This window comes from Perca fluviatilis, chromosome 18 (genome assembly GCF_010015445.1).
Source record: "Perca fluviatilis chromosome 18, GENO_Pfluv_1.0, whole genome shotgun sequence".
Classification (NCBI taxonomy): domain Eukaryota; kingdom Metazoa; phylum Chordata; class Actinopteri; order Perciformes; family Percidae; genus Perca; species Perca fluviatilis.
In genome coordinates, this window is record NC_053129.1 from 19,517,389 (window position 1) to 19,530,862 (window position 13,474).

Here is a 13,474-nt window from a genome sequence, read left to right on the forward strand (position 1 = left end):
CCACCGAATGGCCTTCATTCGGACGGATGTCCGTTACCTTCCACTTTCTTTGTGTTGGAATTTAAACTCCGGTCAATTTATGAGGACTATGGTTAACTGCTCCTCAGATCTCTGCAGGGTTAATCCAGACAGCTAGCTATAGTCCAATCTGAGTTTTCTGTTGCACGACTAAAACAATTTTTACAAGTTCCTTCCCGAGGCACTTTTTCTACAGCACCGTGGCTCCGCTCGGCGCTTAGCACCGCCCATGACAATTGTGATTGGTTTAAAGAAATACCAATAAACCAGAGCACGTTTTTTTCCCATCCCGGAATGCTGTGTGGACTAGCCAGACCCTCCTTTGCAGCGCTGTGGAGGAAGGTCTGGTAATATGAGACTAGCTTTTTCATAATATCAAGAGTGCACAAACTTTTTAGACATTGAAAGAGAAAGAAGAAGAGTTGCAAATTAATTTGGGTGTAAGGTTAAAAAATAAGCCAATCGGGCATCCAGGAAAATAATTAACTAAGATGTTTTACACTTTTGCCACCTGACTTTATTGTAGGTTATATCTCAAAAATTGACCTGAACCAACCCTCTGCTGACCCTTAGGAAATACAGAAAGTTGTTTTATGCATGAAGTCAATACTATATTGGCTGGTGGGTGATCGGGGGCCCAGTTCAGGATTAACATAGATTATTGATTATAACAGCTAATAACTCTGGTGTGTGTGTGTGTGTGTGTGTGTGTGTGTGTGTGTGTGTGTGTGTGTGTGTGTGTGTGTGTGTGTGTGTGTGTGTGTGCGCGCGCAGATGCATTTTCCATGTATTACTGTGTTTGTGTGTGTGTGCGTGTGTGCGTGTGCGTGCGTGCAGAGGCATTTTCCATGTATTACTGTGTACAGCCTCCACATGTTTAGCTCTGATGCACCTTGAAGCCTGTTTGTGTATTTCAGAGTCTGTTTTTAATGGACGCAGGGAGAGCTGGGATGTCAATAGACAGAGGGATTAGTAGACTTCTGAAAGACTTTCGCACCACAGTCCAGTTTGTGTGCGTGTGCGTGCGTGCGCGTGCGTGCGCGTGCGTTAAGGGGCTAGGGCGTATTGTGGCACTGAAAAGCCTGATGTGGAGACTGATGCAGAGGGACAATAACGGCTTTGTGTCCATAGTCCTCATGTCCTTGGTCTGCCTATAGCCTTACTGAGGTCTATTCACACACCCCATAGTCAGAAAAAAAGGGTGGGGGAGGGCTACCTGTGCTCAGTGTGTGTGGGAGACAAAAAATATTAGAAATGGGTTTCATAAGAAATGGATTATGTAAAACCTTTATTTAGCCAGGCGAGCTGAATTAAGGATGTACTGTTATTCACATAGCTTTTCTAACCTTCACTTTTCAATTTCACTTACATTGTACTGTGTGCTAGTGGGTTTTGTGGTAACTGTGTGTTTCATGCGCCTCTCCATTCCGGACTTGTAGTCAGAGGAATATTGCCTAATGATCTATTTGATTGATTATTCTGACCAGTGCAGACACGCTGCAATACAGCATGTGTAACAACCAACGACACAGGTAGAGAAAGTGAATGGAAAAAAAAAAGTGTTTGGTAACAGTGAGTGGGAACATGAATAAACACAATGACCCGTCTCCTTTGCTTAAGAAGCAGTTAACGGCTGCCTATTCCTCATCGAGCTGTAGGCACGTTAAGGTGCCATTAGTCAGCAGCAGCAGCAGGACTTGGCACACTGGACTGTCCCTTATAAATCCATCCATAGAACTATGTTCAACTTTGCTGTACTCATTGCTCACACACAGAACAGAAGATGGTCAGTGTTGAAGCCTATCAGACATTATCTGTATATCAAAGCAGTTACAAACTGTTTGACACTTCCACCAACGACCAATTTGCATTTATAGGCACCCCGCCCTATACTTCTACCTCGGACACACACACACACACACACACACACACACACACACACACACACACACACACACACACACTATGCATCCTACTATGTCTCATTAGCACCTGTTAAGAAGCACTGAAACAGTCCACACACTCCCCACCCCTTTTCATGACCGTCCCCTTCTTCCTTGTTCCTCCAACATCTCCCTCACAGTCCTAGTCAGATGGACATGTTGTGATGGTAAGAAGTCAGTACAGGGGCAAACGATAGCAGTCTAAATGGAGATAGTCCTACATCCACGATCACCAACTTTGGCTTGGATTCGCTCACTTGGTAAGCCTACTTTCTGGAAAGTGTGTGTGTGTTTGTTGATACTGATATTTACCTCAGTCGTTTTGCTGACACTTGTATTTAGTACCTTACAAATGCAGCATGGGAATAAGCTTCACTTTCTGGATCATCACTATTACACGCCACCACCAGTAGCAAGTGAAAAGTCCATATTGTCCTGTTAAGATTTCTTTAATGATGTCAGTCTGAGAAGAGTGTTCTAGAAAATTACAAAAAAACAAGGAAAAAGGTTTCTTTTTCCTGCCTTGCGATGAAAAAGATTGCCGGATAGCCAGCAGTGTGTTTATCCAGCTTGATGTTAAGCCCATTGAATGAGTGCTGCTAGGTGCTTTGTGTGTGCAGTGTTGTCATTTTGCCTTATTGTTTCTCAGAGTAAAAGTTAGCTTTTATAATTTCTAAGTTTTTAGTAGGCTGTTTGAGCTGGATACCATCTTGTTAGTGTTTCCCTCCAAATTCACCCCTCCTCCCCCTCTGACTTATGTGGCCTACTGTGTGACGTCTCAGATACGTGTCATGTTGTTGGTGTGGAGACTGACACCTTGATGCAAGGCACCTCAATCCACTTCCCCTTCCTTTTCACCACCAAATATAAAGAAATCCCTCCAGTAGCCAGTACTACGTGTACATTTTCTAGTCCATGATATACTGTTTCTTAAGGTTTGAGAATATGTGAGCTCGTCTAAAAAAAAACTGTGGCTGGATTATCTTTTGTTTTTTTAACCTTGGCAACTTTCTGAAGTATTAAAAGATCGTTCAGGAGATCCATTAGCGTTAGTAACATTGGAAATTTACCTCAAGTCTAACTAAATTCTATAACTGCTTTGTGTGTCTCTGCAGCGGTGTCTAACCTGGATGAGGAGAGCAAGTGGACGGTTCATTACACAGCGCCGTGGCACCAGCAGGAGAACGTCTTCCTGCCAGGCAGCAGGCCGCCCTGCGTAGAAGACCTCCACCGCCAGGCCAAAGTCAACCTCAAGACCGCCCTGCGAGGTAAGGATCATTCAAATTAGAGAGTTTGACGGGATGCAACACGATACAATCATTTGCGACTCATGTAGAGAAGGTGATTACTGTACTGTATTGTTTCAGGTTCACATAAAAAAAAATAAAAAAATAAAAGAAGATAAATATTAACATATGAAGGGAAACTTAACATCCACAGCCATCCACACTTTAATTATTAGCCACTTGTGCACTTCGACAATTTCACAAGACACATATAAAACAAAACAACCTTTAAGTAACAGTAATACGTTTTCATGTTTTTGGAATCTAAATCATATTTTGGTTGTTGGTGAGGTAATATGATAATTCTCAGGTTTGCTCAGGGAGTCCAGGGCTGGGACAATTCAATCATGAAAATGAAAACACAAGGCAGTAATTTGACATGTGTCCAGTTTTGTCCAACCAACAGTCCAAAACTCAAATAGATTTTTTTTCTGTTTTATACAATTGTTAATTTATTACAATCGTATAAAACAGAAAAATCTTCACATTTGAGAATTTTTCCTTGAAAAGTGACAAATACCATTATTCGATTATTAACCTGTTGCACGTTAATTTCCTGACGTTCAACTAACTAATTTTAACGTTTGTGTGGAATTATAGTTCAGATAAGTTTCTAGGTGATACCCATATCTATCTTCAGTAAATCAGTTACATCCATATCAGCCAAATCAATCAAAACATACACACTGACAAATCTCACTAGTGGGAATGTTGCTGGATGTAACCCCATTCTTCATTGTTAGGTCGTCAAGGAAGCGATCAGCTGTGTTCAGTCCAAAGTTTAGCCAACAACACCACAGTGTGAGATCCTCTTTGTCCTGTTTGTCCAGTACACTTAGAGAAAAACAGACACAGCGTTGTAGTCAAACAAACACAGGGAGTCAAATCACAGCTGAGTGACAAATTTGTAATATTCTCACAACGTTCCCAGAACAGAACACCAGTAAATGCTGGCACCTGTTTTACAGAGAGTTCCTGGGGAAGTTGTGTTTTCCACTGATTTCTCAGATAACGGATTGAGAGGCAAGTGTGAGAAAAGGCTTACACGAAGCGTGTATATGGGTGTGTATGTGTGCATACATGGGTGGATGTGTTAGAGTAAAGGCTTGTTGTTTACATGCACAGGTGGCCTAGTGTGCCAGCAGATAAAAAAAGAGACTGATAAAGGAAGAAGCCGGTTGTAACCTGATGCTTACGGTGTGTAAAGCATTAGTCACCTGTTTTTACACACACACACACACACATATATATATGCATATTACTTCCTGCAATATTGATGTTGCTAGATACGCAAACACACAAACACCACCTGGGAGGTTGGATTAAGTCAGCCCCCCCTCATCCTGTCACTGTCCCATCATCCTGTCACCACCACCCAGCCCCAGGGGTCCTAACTGAAAGACAACAGGTGTCCAATAAAAGCACATGTGCTGTCGCTTTGAGTCTTTGTGTGTGTTTTAACTCTTTAATTCCTTAAGTCCACTCACAGGAGGTTGAGAGTGGAGGTTACATACCTAACTACAGCCCCACCTTAAGGAATTAGACTTGGCCAAATACATCTATACTACTATCTCTTTAAACTTCCATAATAATAATAATAACTGTATTTTTACAAGATATTTTATAAGACGTTATATCAGGAGGTTAAACCAGGGTCAACCCATCCTCTAATACACATGTAACCAGTCACTAAATCCAGTGCCACCAACGTGGCACAGCAAGCTACACGAGTCTGCTCTCTACTCTGCAAAGCCAAATAATCAATAACCAATCAGACGACAATGTACATCTACTCTTTGGTCCTTTAACACACTCACATGGGTTTCAGCTTGTGTTTAGCAGTGAGGCTTTTTCATGCAGCTGGTAAATTACAGAAAACATGCCAACAGGTTGAAATACACCAGGGTCGTACATAACAGTCGTATGATTGTTGTCAATATTATCCCAAGAAATGTGCATTAGTGTAGTCAATGATGTCTTCCAGTTATAACCAGGGACACTTGTTTGTTTACAATGTTTATTTATGAAAGATTAAGGATAGATTTTAATGAGAAGAATATTGCTTTCAAGCTCCTGCTCTAAGGTCAGACAGAAAAGCAAAGACAGTTTATCTCCATAATCTCATTATCACGATCAGCTTTACATAGCATTGACAATTAACTAAATTAACTTTAAAGCTATTTTTTTAATAACATACAGTAACACATGACAATGTATAAGGAGTCATTCACAGCGATGACTGAATTGTCACCTGAATCTGCAGCGCTGTTCGGTTTTAAGGAGCTTTATGGTAACTTTCAACTCATTGTTTATCTGTCCGGCCCTCAACTTTACTGTTTTGGTTTACTCTCTCCGCTCTTCTAGAGCTGTTTTCAGCTAAAAGCTCTAAAAACCCACTTGACACTTCCTGTTCAGCACCAAATAGCAGACAACCACAGTTAGCGAGTAGCTGGTGAACACAGTGGAGCATTTAGCGGCTGAAGAACCAGACATTTCCCTCAGTTACATTATACTGCCACTTTAGGGACTCTCTTTTGACAGCTTTAGGTCAATTACTAATTGCTAATTTGATTTACTTGCCACTTTAAAATATATACAGATACAGATACACCCTCTTTAAATCATTCTACTTTTTCTATACTTTATTCTTTCTGCTTATCTTCTCTTGTCCCTTCCCTTCAGTTCTGCCTACCAACAAGCGGCTCATCAAGGCGTATTTATTTTATAAACCATCCCCAATCACACACCACCAATCATCGTAACGGCTCCGCTTCCCGTCATCATCCTCATTATCATCATGTTTTGTAAATCCCTTCTTCCAGACCGCTACCACATCAGCTTGTCGTTACAGTTGCTACCTTTGCCAGCCCCATTAGGATCCATTAACTGACAGTATTACACATGCACCAGCGTTTCTCTCTACATAGATGGGCTGTAATTAGCTATGGAGATAGATGGTACATAAAAGGGATCAAAAGCAGCATCTCTGAGGTGCCAGGCTAGGAGTGATGTGCATGCGCTTTGGTACATGTGTGTCAGTCAGCAAAAGGGGTTTTGATTGTGCATCACACACTGAATAACTCCCAAAAGATGCAAGATAAAAGACCAGGGAGGTTTTTCCATTTGTATGGATCAGGGATAACATGTAGAGAAAGACATAAAAGACTCATGCATGCTTGTCAGTTGATATGCTACCAATGTAGTTGAGACGGACATGTTTAAATATCGTATTAAAGTTATTTAAAATAAACAGGTGTAAGGTTAGCCCTTTATTCTTTCTTTATCCTTGAGGTTACAGGCATCTGTTAACCCACACAAAAAACCCTTTGCTGTGTGGTTTCGTTGTACCGGTACTATGTGAATATAATTAGCTATTACAAGACTAGACAAAGGATGCACTAGTAGACATTTGCAGAGGGAGAAAGAGGGGGAAGGAGGAGAGAGAGGGACAGTTCTGCCATCTGTGTGTGACAGCCTGCAACTGATACCCCCTCCTCTGGTTACACACACACACCCACACACACAGACACACACACAGACACACATTAATTTATAAACTCTCTTCTTATCACACATCGGCATACGCACATTCACACACATACAGTACAACCCTGGCACAGCAGGTGGTGACTGAGGAGGTGTGAGCAGCATCCAACAGGGACTGACACACAGACACAGTTGATAAGTGTTACACAGCTATGTCTGTGTGTGTGTGTGTGTGTGTGTGTGTGTGTGTGTGTGTGTGTGTGTGTGTGTGTGTGTGTGTGTGTGTGTGTGTGTGTGTGTGTGTGTGTGTGTGTGTGTGTGTGTCCTATATGACCTGTAGAAACTCTTCTGTATCACACTCAACAAAAGCTCTGTTCTCAGGTAGTGAGGTGGTCCAAGTACAGACTTGTGATCATAATGTGTATCTGCCTGCAGGTTCCCAACATGAAAAGCTCAACGAAATCCTGTTTGAGACAAAGATCGAAATCTGTTTTGTCTATGTAACATGTCGTCTCCCCCCACATTTCTGTCTGTCCTGCAGAATGCGACAAGTTGAGGAAAGATGGTTTTCGGAGCTCTCAGTACTACTCTCAGGGTCCCACCTTTTCTGACCCCTTACAGTCCACCAGCAGCCTGCAGGATGAGGAGGAGGATGAAAATGATAAGAAGGTACACATATGCACAAACACTGCACACAGATACGCACACAACTGTCCAGGTGTAGCAATCACTACATTTGACCGTTTATTACATACAACTGCAGCTAGTGTGTGCACAGCAGTGCTTTGCAGCCGATTCAGCGCATGGCAACTCACCTCCAGTGATTTAAACAGTGTCAGTCTGCCATCTAGTGGTCAGAAATGAGAATGCCTGTTTTCCTTTGTTACTTTTCGGTCTCCCTTACTTATTTTACTTTCTAATTTATTTTCCCCAAGTAAATAATAATTATCAGCTTTAAATCTGAAAAGCTCTGCAAGTCACCTAAAACATGTACTCATAGGTCTAGCTCATTTTGTAATTACGTCTTTCTCTCTGGTTGACACCAGTTTTTGTGGTAAGTTATTAGGATTGATGATACATAGAGAACGAGCCCTAAGCTAACACTTACATTTTGTTATGACTGTCAGCATGCATCAAGATAAAGTGAAGTAGTTTTAATTGCATCTCAGTTCTCCGTTATGATTCTTTAGGCAGATCTAAATGTATAGAGAGAATAAACACTTGCTAGCTTGTGTTGTCTTCTCTCTACCCTTGGTGGGGCTGTTGTTTGTCTAATGTCACAGTACTGTAATTTCATAGGAGAGTGGTAGGTGGAGAGAGAGAAGAAGAAGAAAAGAGACAACGATAGAAAACAAAACGGAGGCAAAACCTAAGATTTATCGCTCTTTTTACTGGCAGACCATTGGAGTGAAATGTAAATGGTTTGACAGCCAGATATGCCTCCTCTCCACTCCCATTTTTATTTCTCATACACAATGTAATATGAGGGGTCCTCAGAGGGTCAGAGGGTCTTTCACTGTTATTATCAGGGTCTCTCCCCCCTCCCCCGAGCCCCTTGATGTCGGCCGCTCGTTCCATGCCGGCCCCGACCCTTGACCTTCCTAACGTGCTGTTGTCTTTCTAAAACTGTTGACTCCCATCTCTCGTTATCTGTCTTTCTACTTTCCGCTGTTTGTCTTTCGAGGCGGAGGAAAAAAAAAAACGCCCAAAAACACGTGCCTGCCACCAAACTATCGCTGAGATCCTTTCTTTACAACATCCCCTTTTCTGCCTCCTCTGTTGCCTCCCCCCATTTATCCATCCATCCATGTGTGGTTTGTATGAAAGCACTAATAGCCATCCGTTTCTGGGCAGTCTAACTCAGGATTGTCAGGATGAAGTGTAATGGACAAAGGGAATGAGTGCTGTATGTATTTGGGAGATTCTGGACAACTTTATTCCAACAATTTTCCATCTCTGACAAGCCAAATCACACTGAGGATTTTTTTCCATAGTAGCAAAGCTCAACCTGTTGCAGATGCAGCCAGGCTTTTTGGCTTGATCCAGTGAAAGTAAGGACGAATAATTTTGCCTCTGAAATTTACCCAGAAACCGAACAATTTGGGATTATTTGTGTTCACCGTGCTCTCCAACCGATCTTTATTCATGATTACAAAACAAAGATCTCAAAATCTCTAATGGACACTGATTAACTGATGGTTTTCTGTAGACTAACAGCTAAATTTTAGGCCTGGATGCTGCAATAAAACGTTGTCTGTTGCTTCCCTGCAGTAAATTCTACTTTAGGATTGAGAGCCGTTAGTGTGTGAACAGTTAAATGCATGAGTGATTCTCTCTCTTTGTCCTCGCTGTTGCTCTCTTGCTTTCATCCTGCCATCTTTAAAACCGCTCTGTCGGTTTACTCTGATAGATGTTTGCGTGCGTGCGAGTTTGTGTTTCCATTTGGGTTTGATTGATCGTGAAACATGTTTACAGCACCACAAGCCTCTAAAGGTCACAGTGATAGTAATATTTTATAGTCTGTTTGTGTGTGTCAATAAAGTCTGTACAGTCTGTCAGTTATAGTTTGGAACAATTAAGTTATTTTCTGTTCTATAATATTCTATTCACACTTTCATTTTCTTCTATTATCTTAACACTTTGTTTCGACATATGACAAATCGTTGACTCCATTGGGATTCATTACTCCACATTGTGTTTCATCTCTCTCATCTTCCCTTTGCATTCGACTCAGTTCCTCCCCTCTATCTCAATTATCTTTTTGTTTTTCTTTTTGTTTCTTTGTTTCTATAATTTCTCTCCTCCTGTACCTTTCCTTTCCTCCTGTGTCTGCTCTCTATCATCTATTTTTCTCCCTCTTTGCTCCACTTGATGTTTAATGTCTTGTTAACCATTATTCTTCTTTGTCATCTAGTCCACAGCTTCATCAGCTGAGGACGACAAATCTCAGCTCTCCTTGAGGCCCCAGACCCCGCAGGGAGGAGAGGGGTACGAAGTTGACGGACAGGTTGTATGGAATAAAGGCACACCCCTCCCCACCCCAGAGGAGAAGATGAGGCTGGCGGCCCAGGCCGTGCCCACAGACATAGTTCCCATCAACGTCACAGGTATGACCTCTTGGCAACCGCAATGATCCAACTATTTTGTCCATCTCCCAATCACGAGCGACCAATCCCCATCAGTGTTGGTAGTGGAAAATCTCCTGTTACTCTAGTTCCATATTAGATAGCAACGTAGAAAGATTAATCTACTTTGAGTTTGATCTGGTCTCATTCATCCTCGGTGTCTATTCTGTAACATTAACCTCTTACCACCAATCATACATTTGGCTTTCTTTATCATAAAGGATTTTTCTGACATTTTTGGAAATTTGCTTGATTGCAGTTTTAATGAGAGATTGAACAACATTGAATTCACGTCTGTGAGTTGAATACAGAGATAGCTTCATGTCATGCTTAGCCTAGCTTAGCATAAAGCCTGGAAGCAGGAGAAGACAGCTAGCCTCCCTTAAATGTTCAAGACTAAGAGTTTACAGCCATACTAGCAGCTTTTAACAGGTATCATGTTTAACATGTTCACCGTGTTAGTGTGTAAGCATGCTATTATTTGCTAATTAAACACAAAATACAGCTGAGGCTGATGGGAATGTCATTAGTTGTGCAGGTCAAAGTTTTGCACAAAAGCAAATTTTGACCTGGTGGTGGCACTAGATGAAAAGCCAGCTAGCGAGGCAAATAAAAATGGTCTTTTCATCTAATTCTCAGTAAGGCAGCAAAAAAAAGGAATGTGCAAAACCTGCAAAAATGTCAGACTGTTCCTATAATCAACCCTCTGTGGCTAACTGGATAGGGCCTAATGTATTACTGTATCCAGTCACCCACAGAGGAAAAAACTGTACGTGTCAATCATGGATGTCTGCCTCTCCTCCTGCACCTCTGTGTATATTATTCTCTTCCAACAAGCTTCCTGCAGACTGACCTTCACCTTCCTCTATGCGTGTGTGAGCGAGCGTTTGTGTGTGAAAATCGTATCCAAGGGTCAAGGCTTTTACTGACTTTATGTCCGATCACAGGGCGTTTGACAGATGAACACAGCAAAACGTGTCGATGCTATTCCCCTGTTAGCATGTCACATTTTTCAGTGCTATCTGCCGCACGCGAGACACACACCTTCCTCATAGATATAACATCTCATTCTGACAGTTCTGGTGATTAATATATTACTCTGTAGCTTATCTGATCTTTCACTAATAAGACATAAACTCACACCAGCCAGATATTTTTTACAAGGTGTAAAACAGATGAACAACAGCACAAAGACTCCAAAAATGTCAGTTCAGCATCAACATCTGAATTTTGCTGTTGTCAAGGCCAATATAACTGTGATCCGGGCCGTCCTTCAGACACTAATGAGTGCTTAATGTGGTTTCACTCCACACAAATCATTATTGACTTCGTCTCCTGTCGCTTTAAATTACTGAGAAACAAACACACACACACACACACACACACGCAGACATGCAGACAGAGAGAGATCAGGGACATTTCTGTCACTTTGAGAGGGGGAATGTGATAGACACTATCTGCCCTCATATCAATTTCTATTTCCCTAATGCCTGCAGGCTGTCACCAGCTAGCCAAATAGCAGGAAGAAGAGCAGTTAGTAAGATATTGCTCTTCCTTTAGGGAGGCTGGACAGAGAGGGAGAAAGATATTGAGAAAATTAAGAAGAAGAATGAATGACTGACTGTGTGTATGTGCATGCTTCACCTCATATCTGTCCTGTGCATGTGTGTTTTGTGATAAGAGCATGCACTCCACATATCTCTAAGTGACTTAACAATCAGAGTTGGAAATTAACACAAACCATCAGCCAAAAAATGTTAAGTTTTCTTTGCCAGCCCACATTTGATTGGCCAGTGCCTCAGTAATTATTTTTTTAAAGTTTTAATGATTAAGCTTGACAAGTAAATAAGTGAAAATAGCTGGTAAACTTTGGCTGGTGGATGAACGTTAAAGGGTCAGCTCACCCAAATGACTGAAACACATTTTCTCTTCTAATGGTATAATGCAACACATAAACCTTTGCTTGTATTTGCCTTAGTTTAGTTTGCTTCTGAGCTTTGCGCCTCCACCCCAATAAATAAAGGTAAATAGGATGTTATTTGTGGCGCTCACAGTATTGAATAATTACTTGAAAGAATCAACAGCAACTTGTATTTCTAGAAACATGCCAATGCAGATCTCACTGTGAACAGTTCTTAGTAGAGCCAAATAAAACCAAAAATATCTGCATGGCTAGATACCACTAAAGGGAAATGTTTTTTCATAATTTGGTTGAACTGACCCTTGAGGTTTTTTTTTTCCTGTTGATGTTGCATGTTCAACTTGAAAAAAACAACCAAAAAACCTTTGCATGTTGTTGAGGTTGTTCCTTCCAACTAACAAACTGCTGTTTGCCTGTGTGTCTGCCTGCCTTGCTCTCGCCCTCCCGGCTACCAGGGGCAGTGTTTGACCGACAGGCGAGCATCCGGCGCTCCCTCATTAACACTGACACCGTGTCCCGCCGGCCCAAGAAGGTCAAACGCAGAAAGACAATATCAGGGCTGCCTGACAACTTCAACCATGAGCTAGGTATGGATCACTGTGGGGCAATATGTTGCCCTCTACTGTCCACAGACCTGTACCAACACTCTGGAAATGCCTCCCTATAACCATACTCTCTATGGATTTATGCTTTTATCCATTAATTGTATACATTGAGTGGTGAATGAACCCACCCCACCAGTATTGCTCTGAGTAAATCATATTGAGAGGGAGAAAATGACATGTGCAAGTCCACAGTGTTGGATCAAGGCCTTGCAGATGTTCAGTCTTTCCCTGTTTTCAGTTCTTTATACCAAGTGTCCTCATTTGCTCTTCTCCACCCTGTTTAACTGTATCCACAGCCAGAAACCCATTATGAAATCATTTTAAGTAGTTTTGTGGTTTTATTTTTGCCCTTTTTCCTCCTCTAGAAACTTTTGCACTCATATAATCACATTTTAGACTTTGCCTGTTGGAAAATGATGTCACATAGGAGAAGTTAAGTTCATGGTTTGCCATTCTTAAATTCATATTGTGCCATAATCTTTCATCTTAACTTTCTGCAGTCCCTTTTCTGTAAATTTTGTGTGTTAATTGTGTGTCTGGGCCGTAATCCTGGAGCCATATTGATAATCTTAGCATGTCCTATGTGTGCCTTACTTACCAACATGTACTGATTATGAGACAATGGTCCCTTGATCATGGACACCTACAGTAAAAAGGCCCCACAACCCTCGTAATTTTCAGAAAATATGATGCTAAAACCTCCAAACGGATGGGGGCTAAATAACAAATATGAAGTTTCATATGTCGCCTACCCTTCGTTACTCAGCTGAGCTGGGTGTTAAGCGAGCACTAAGCTTACTAAGCTGACGCTGTGGTGACAGCACCGCATGGCTGATGTTTATTTACACGTCTCTGAGCTGTAGGACGGCAGCAGCGTTTAAGGAGAATGTAATTTCTCTGTGCGATAAGATCACCAAGGCTGATAGGAAAGGAGCTTTAAAGTCTGGTTAGTGACCAGCTGACGACATCCTCTGAATGTCATGATTACTGGGCCGGGGTATTTGTCCCAGTGCTTCATCCCCTCCCTCTCCTTGCACAAGAGCTGCCTGCGAAGTAGACCTGCAGCTTAATCTATCGCAGCAGCAGCCAA

The 13,474-nt window shown here is 41.8% G+C and overlaps 1 protein-coding gene across 16 annotated transcripts in view; it reads left to right on the forward strand.

Annotated features, from left to right (window-relative positions):
* The window catches only part of nhsl1b (NHS-like 1b), a 112,238-nt gene that overhangs the window by 87,794 nt on the left and 10,970 nt on the right, over positions 1-13,474 (forward strand). For 15 of the 16 annotated variants that reach the window (XR_005636888.1, XR_005636889.1, XR_005636890.1 and 12 more), the window contains exons 2-5: positions 3,077-3,229; positions 7,275-7,402; positions 9,648-9,840; positions 12,235-12,366. Coding sequence is in view for 13 of the 16 variants with exons in the window: in XM_039781579.1 (XP_039637513.1) it covers positions 3,077-3,229; positions 7,275-7,402; positions 9,648-9,840; positions 12,235-12,366 (606 nt within the window). In the remaining 3 variants the exon portion in view is untranslated. Of the gene's footprint in view, positions 1-2,092; positions 2,222-3,076; positions 3,230-7,274; positions 7,403-9,647; positions 9,841-12,234; positions 12,367-13,474 lie in introns of those variants that run through there. The other variant, XM_039781576.1, reaches the window with a different exon arrangement.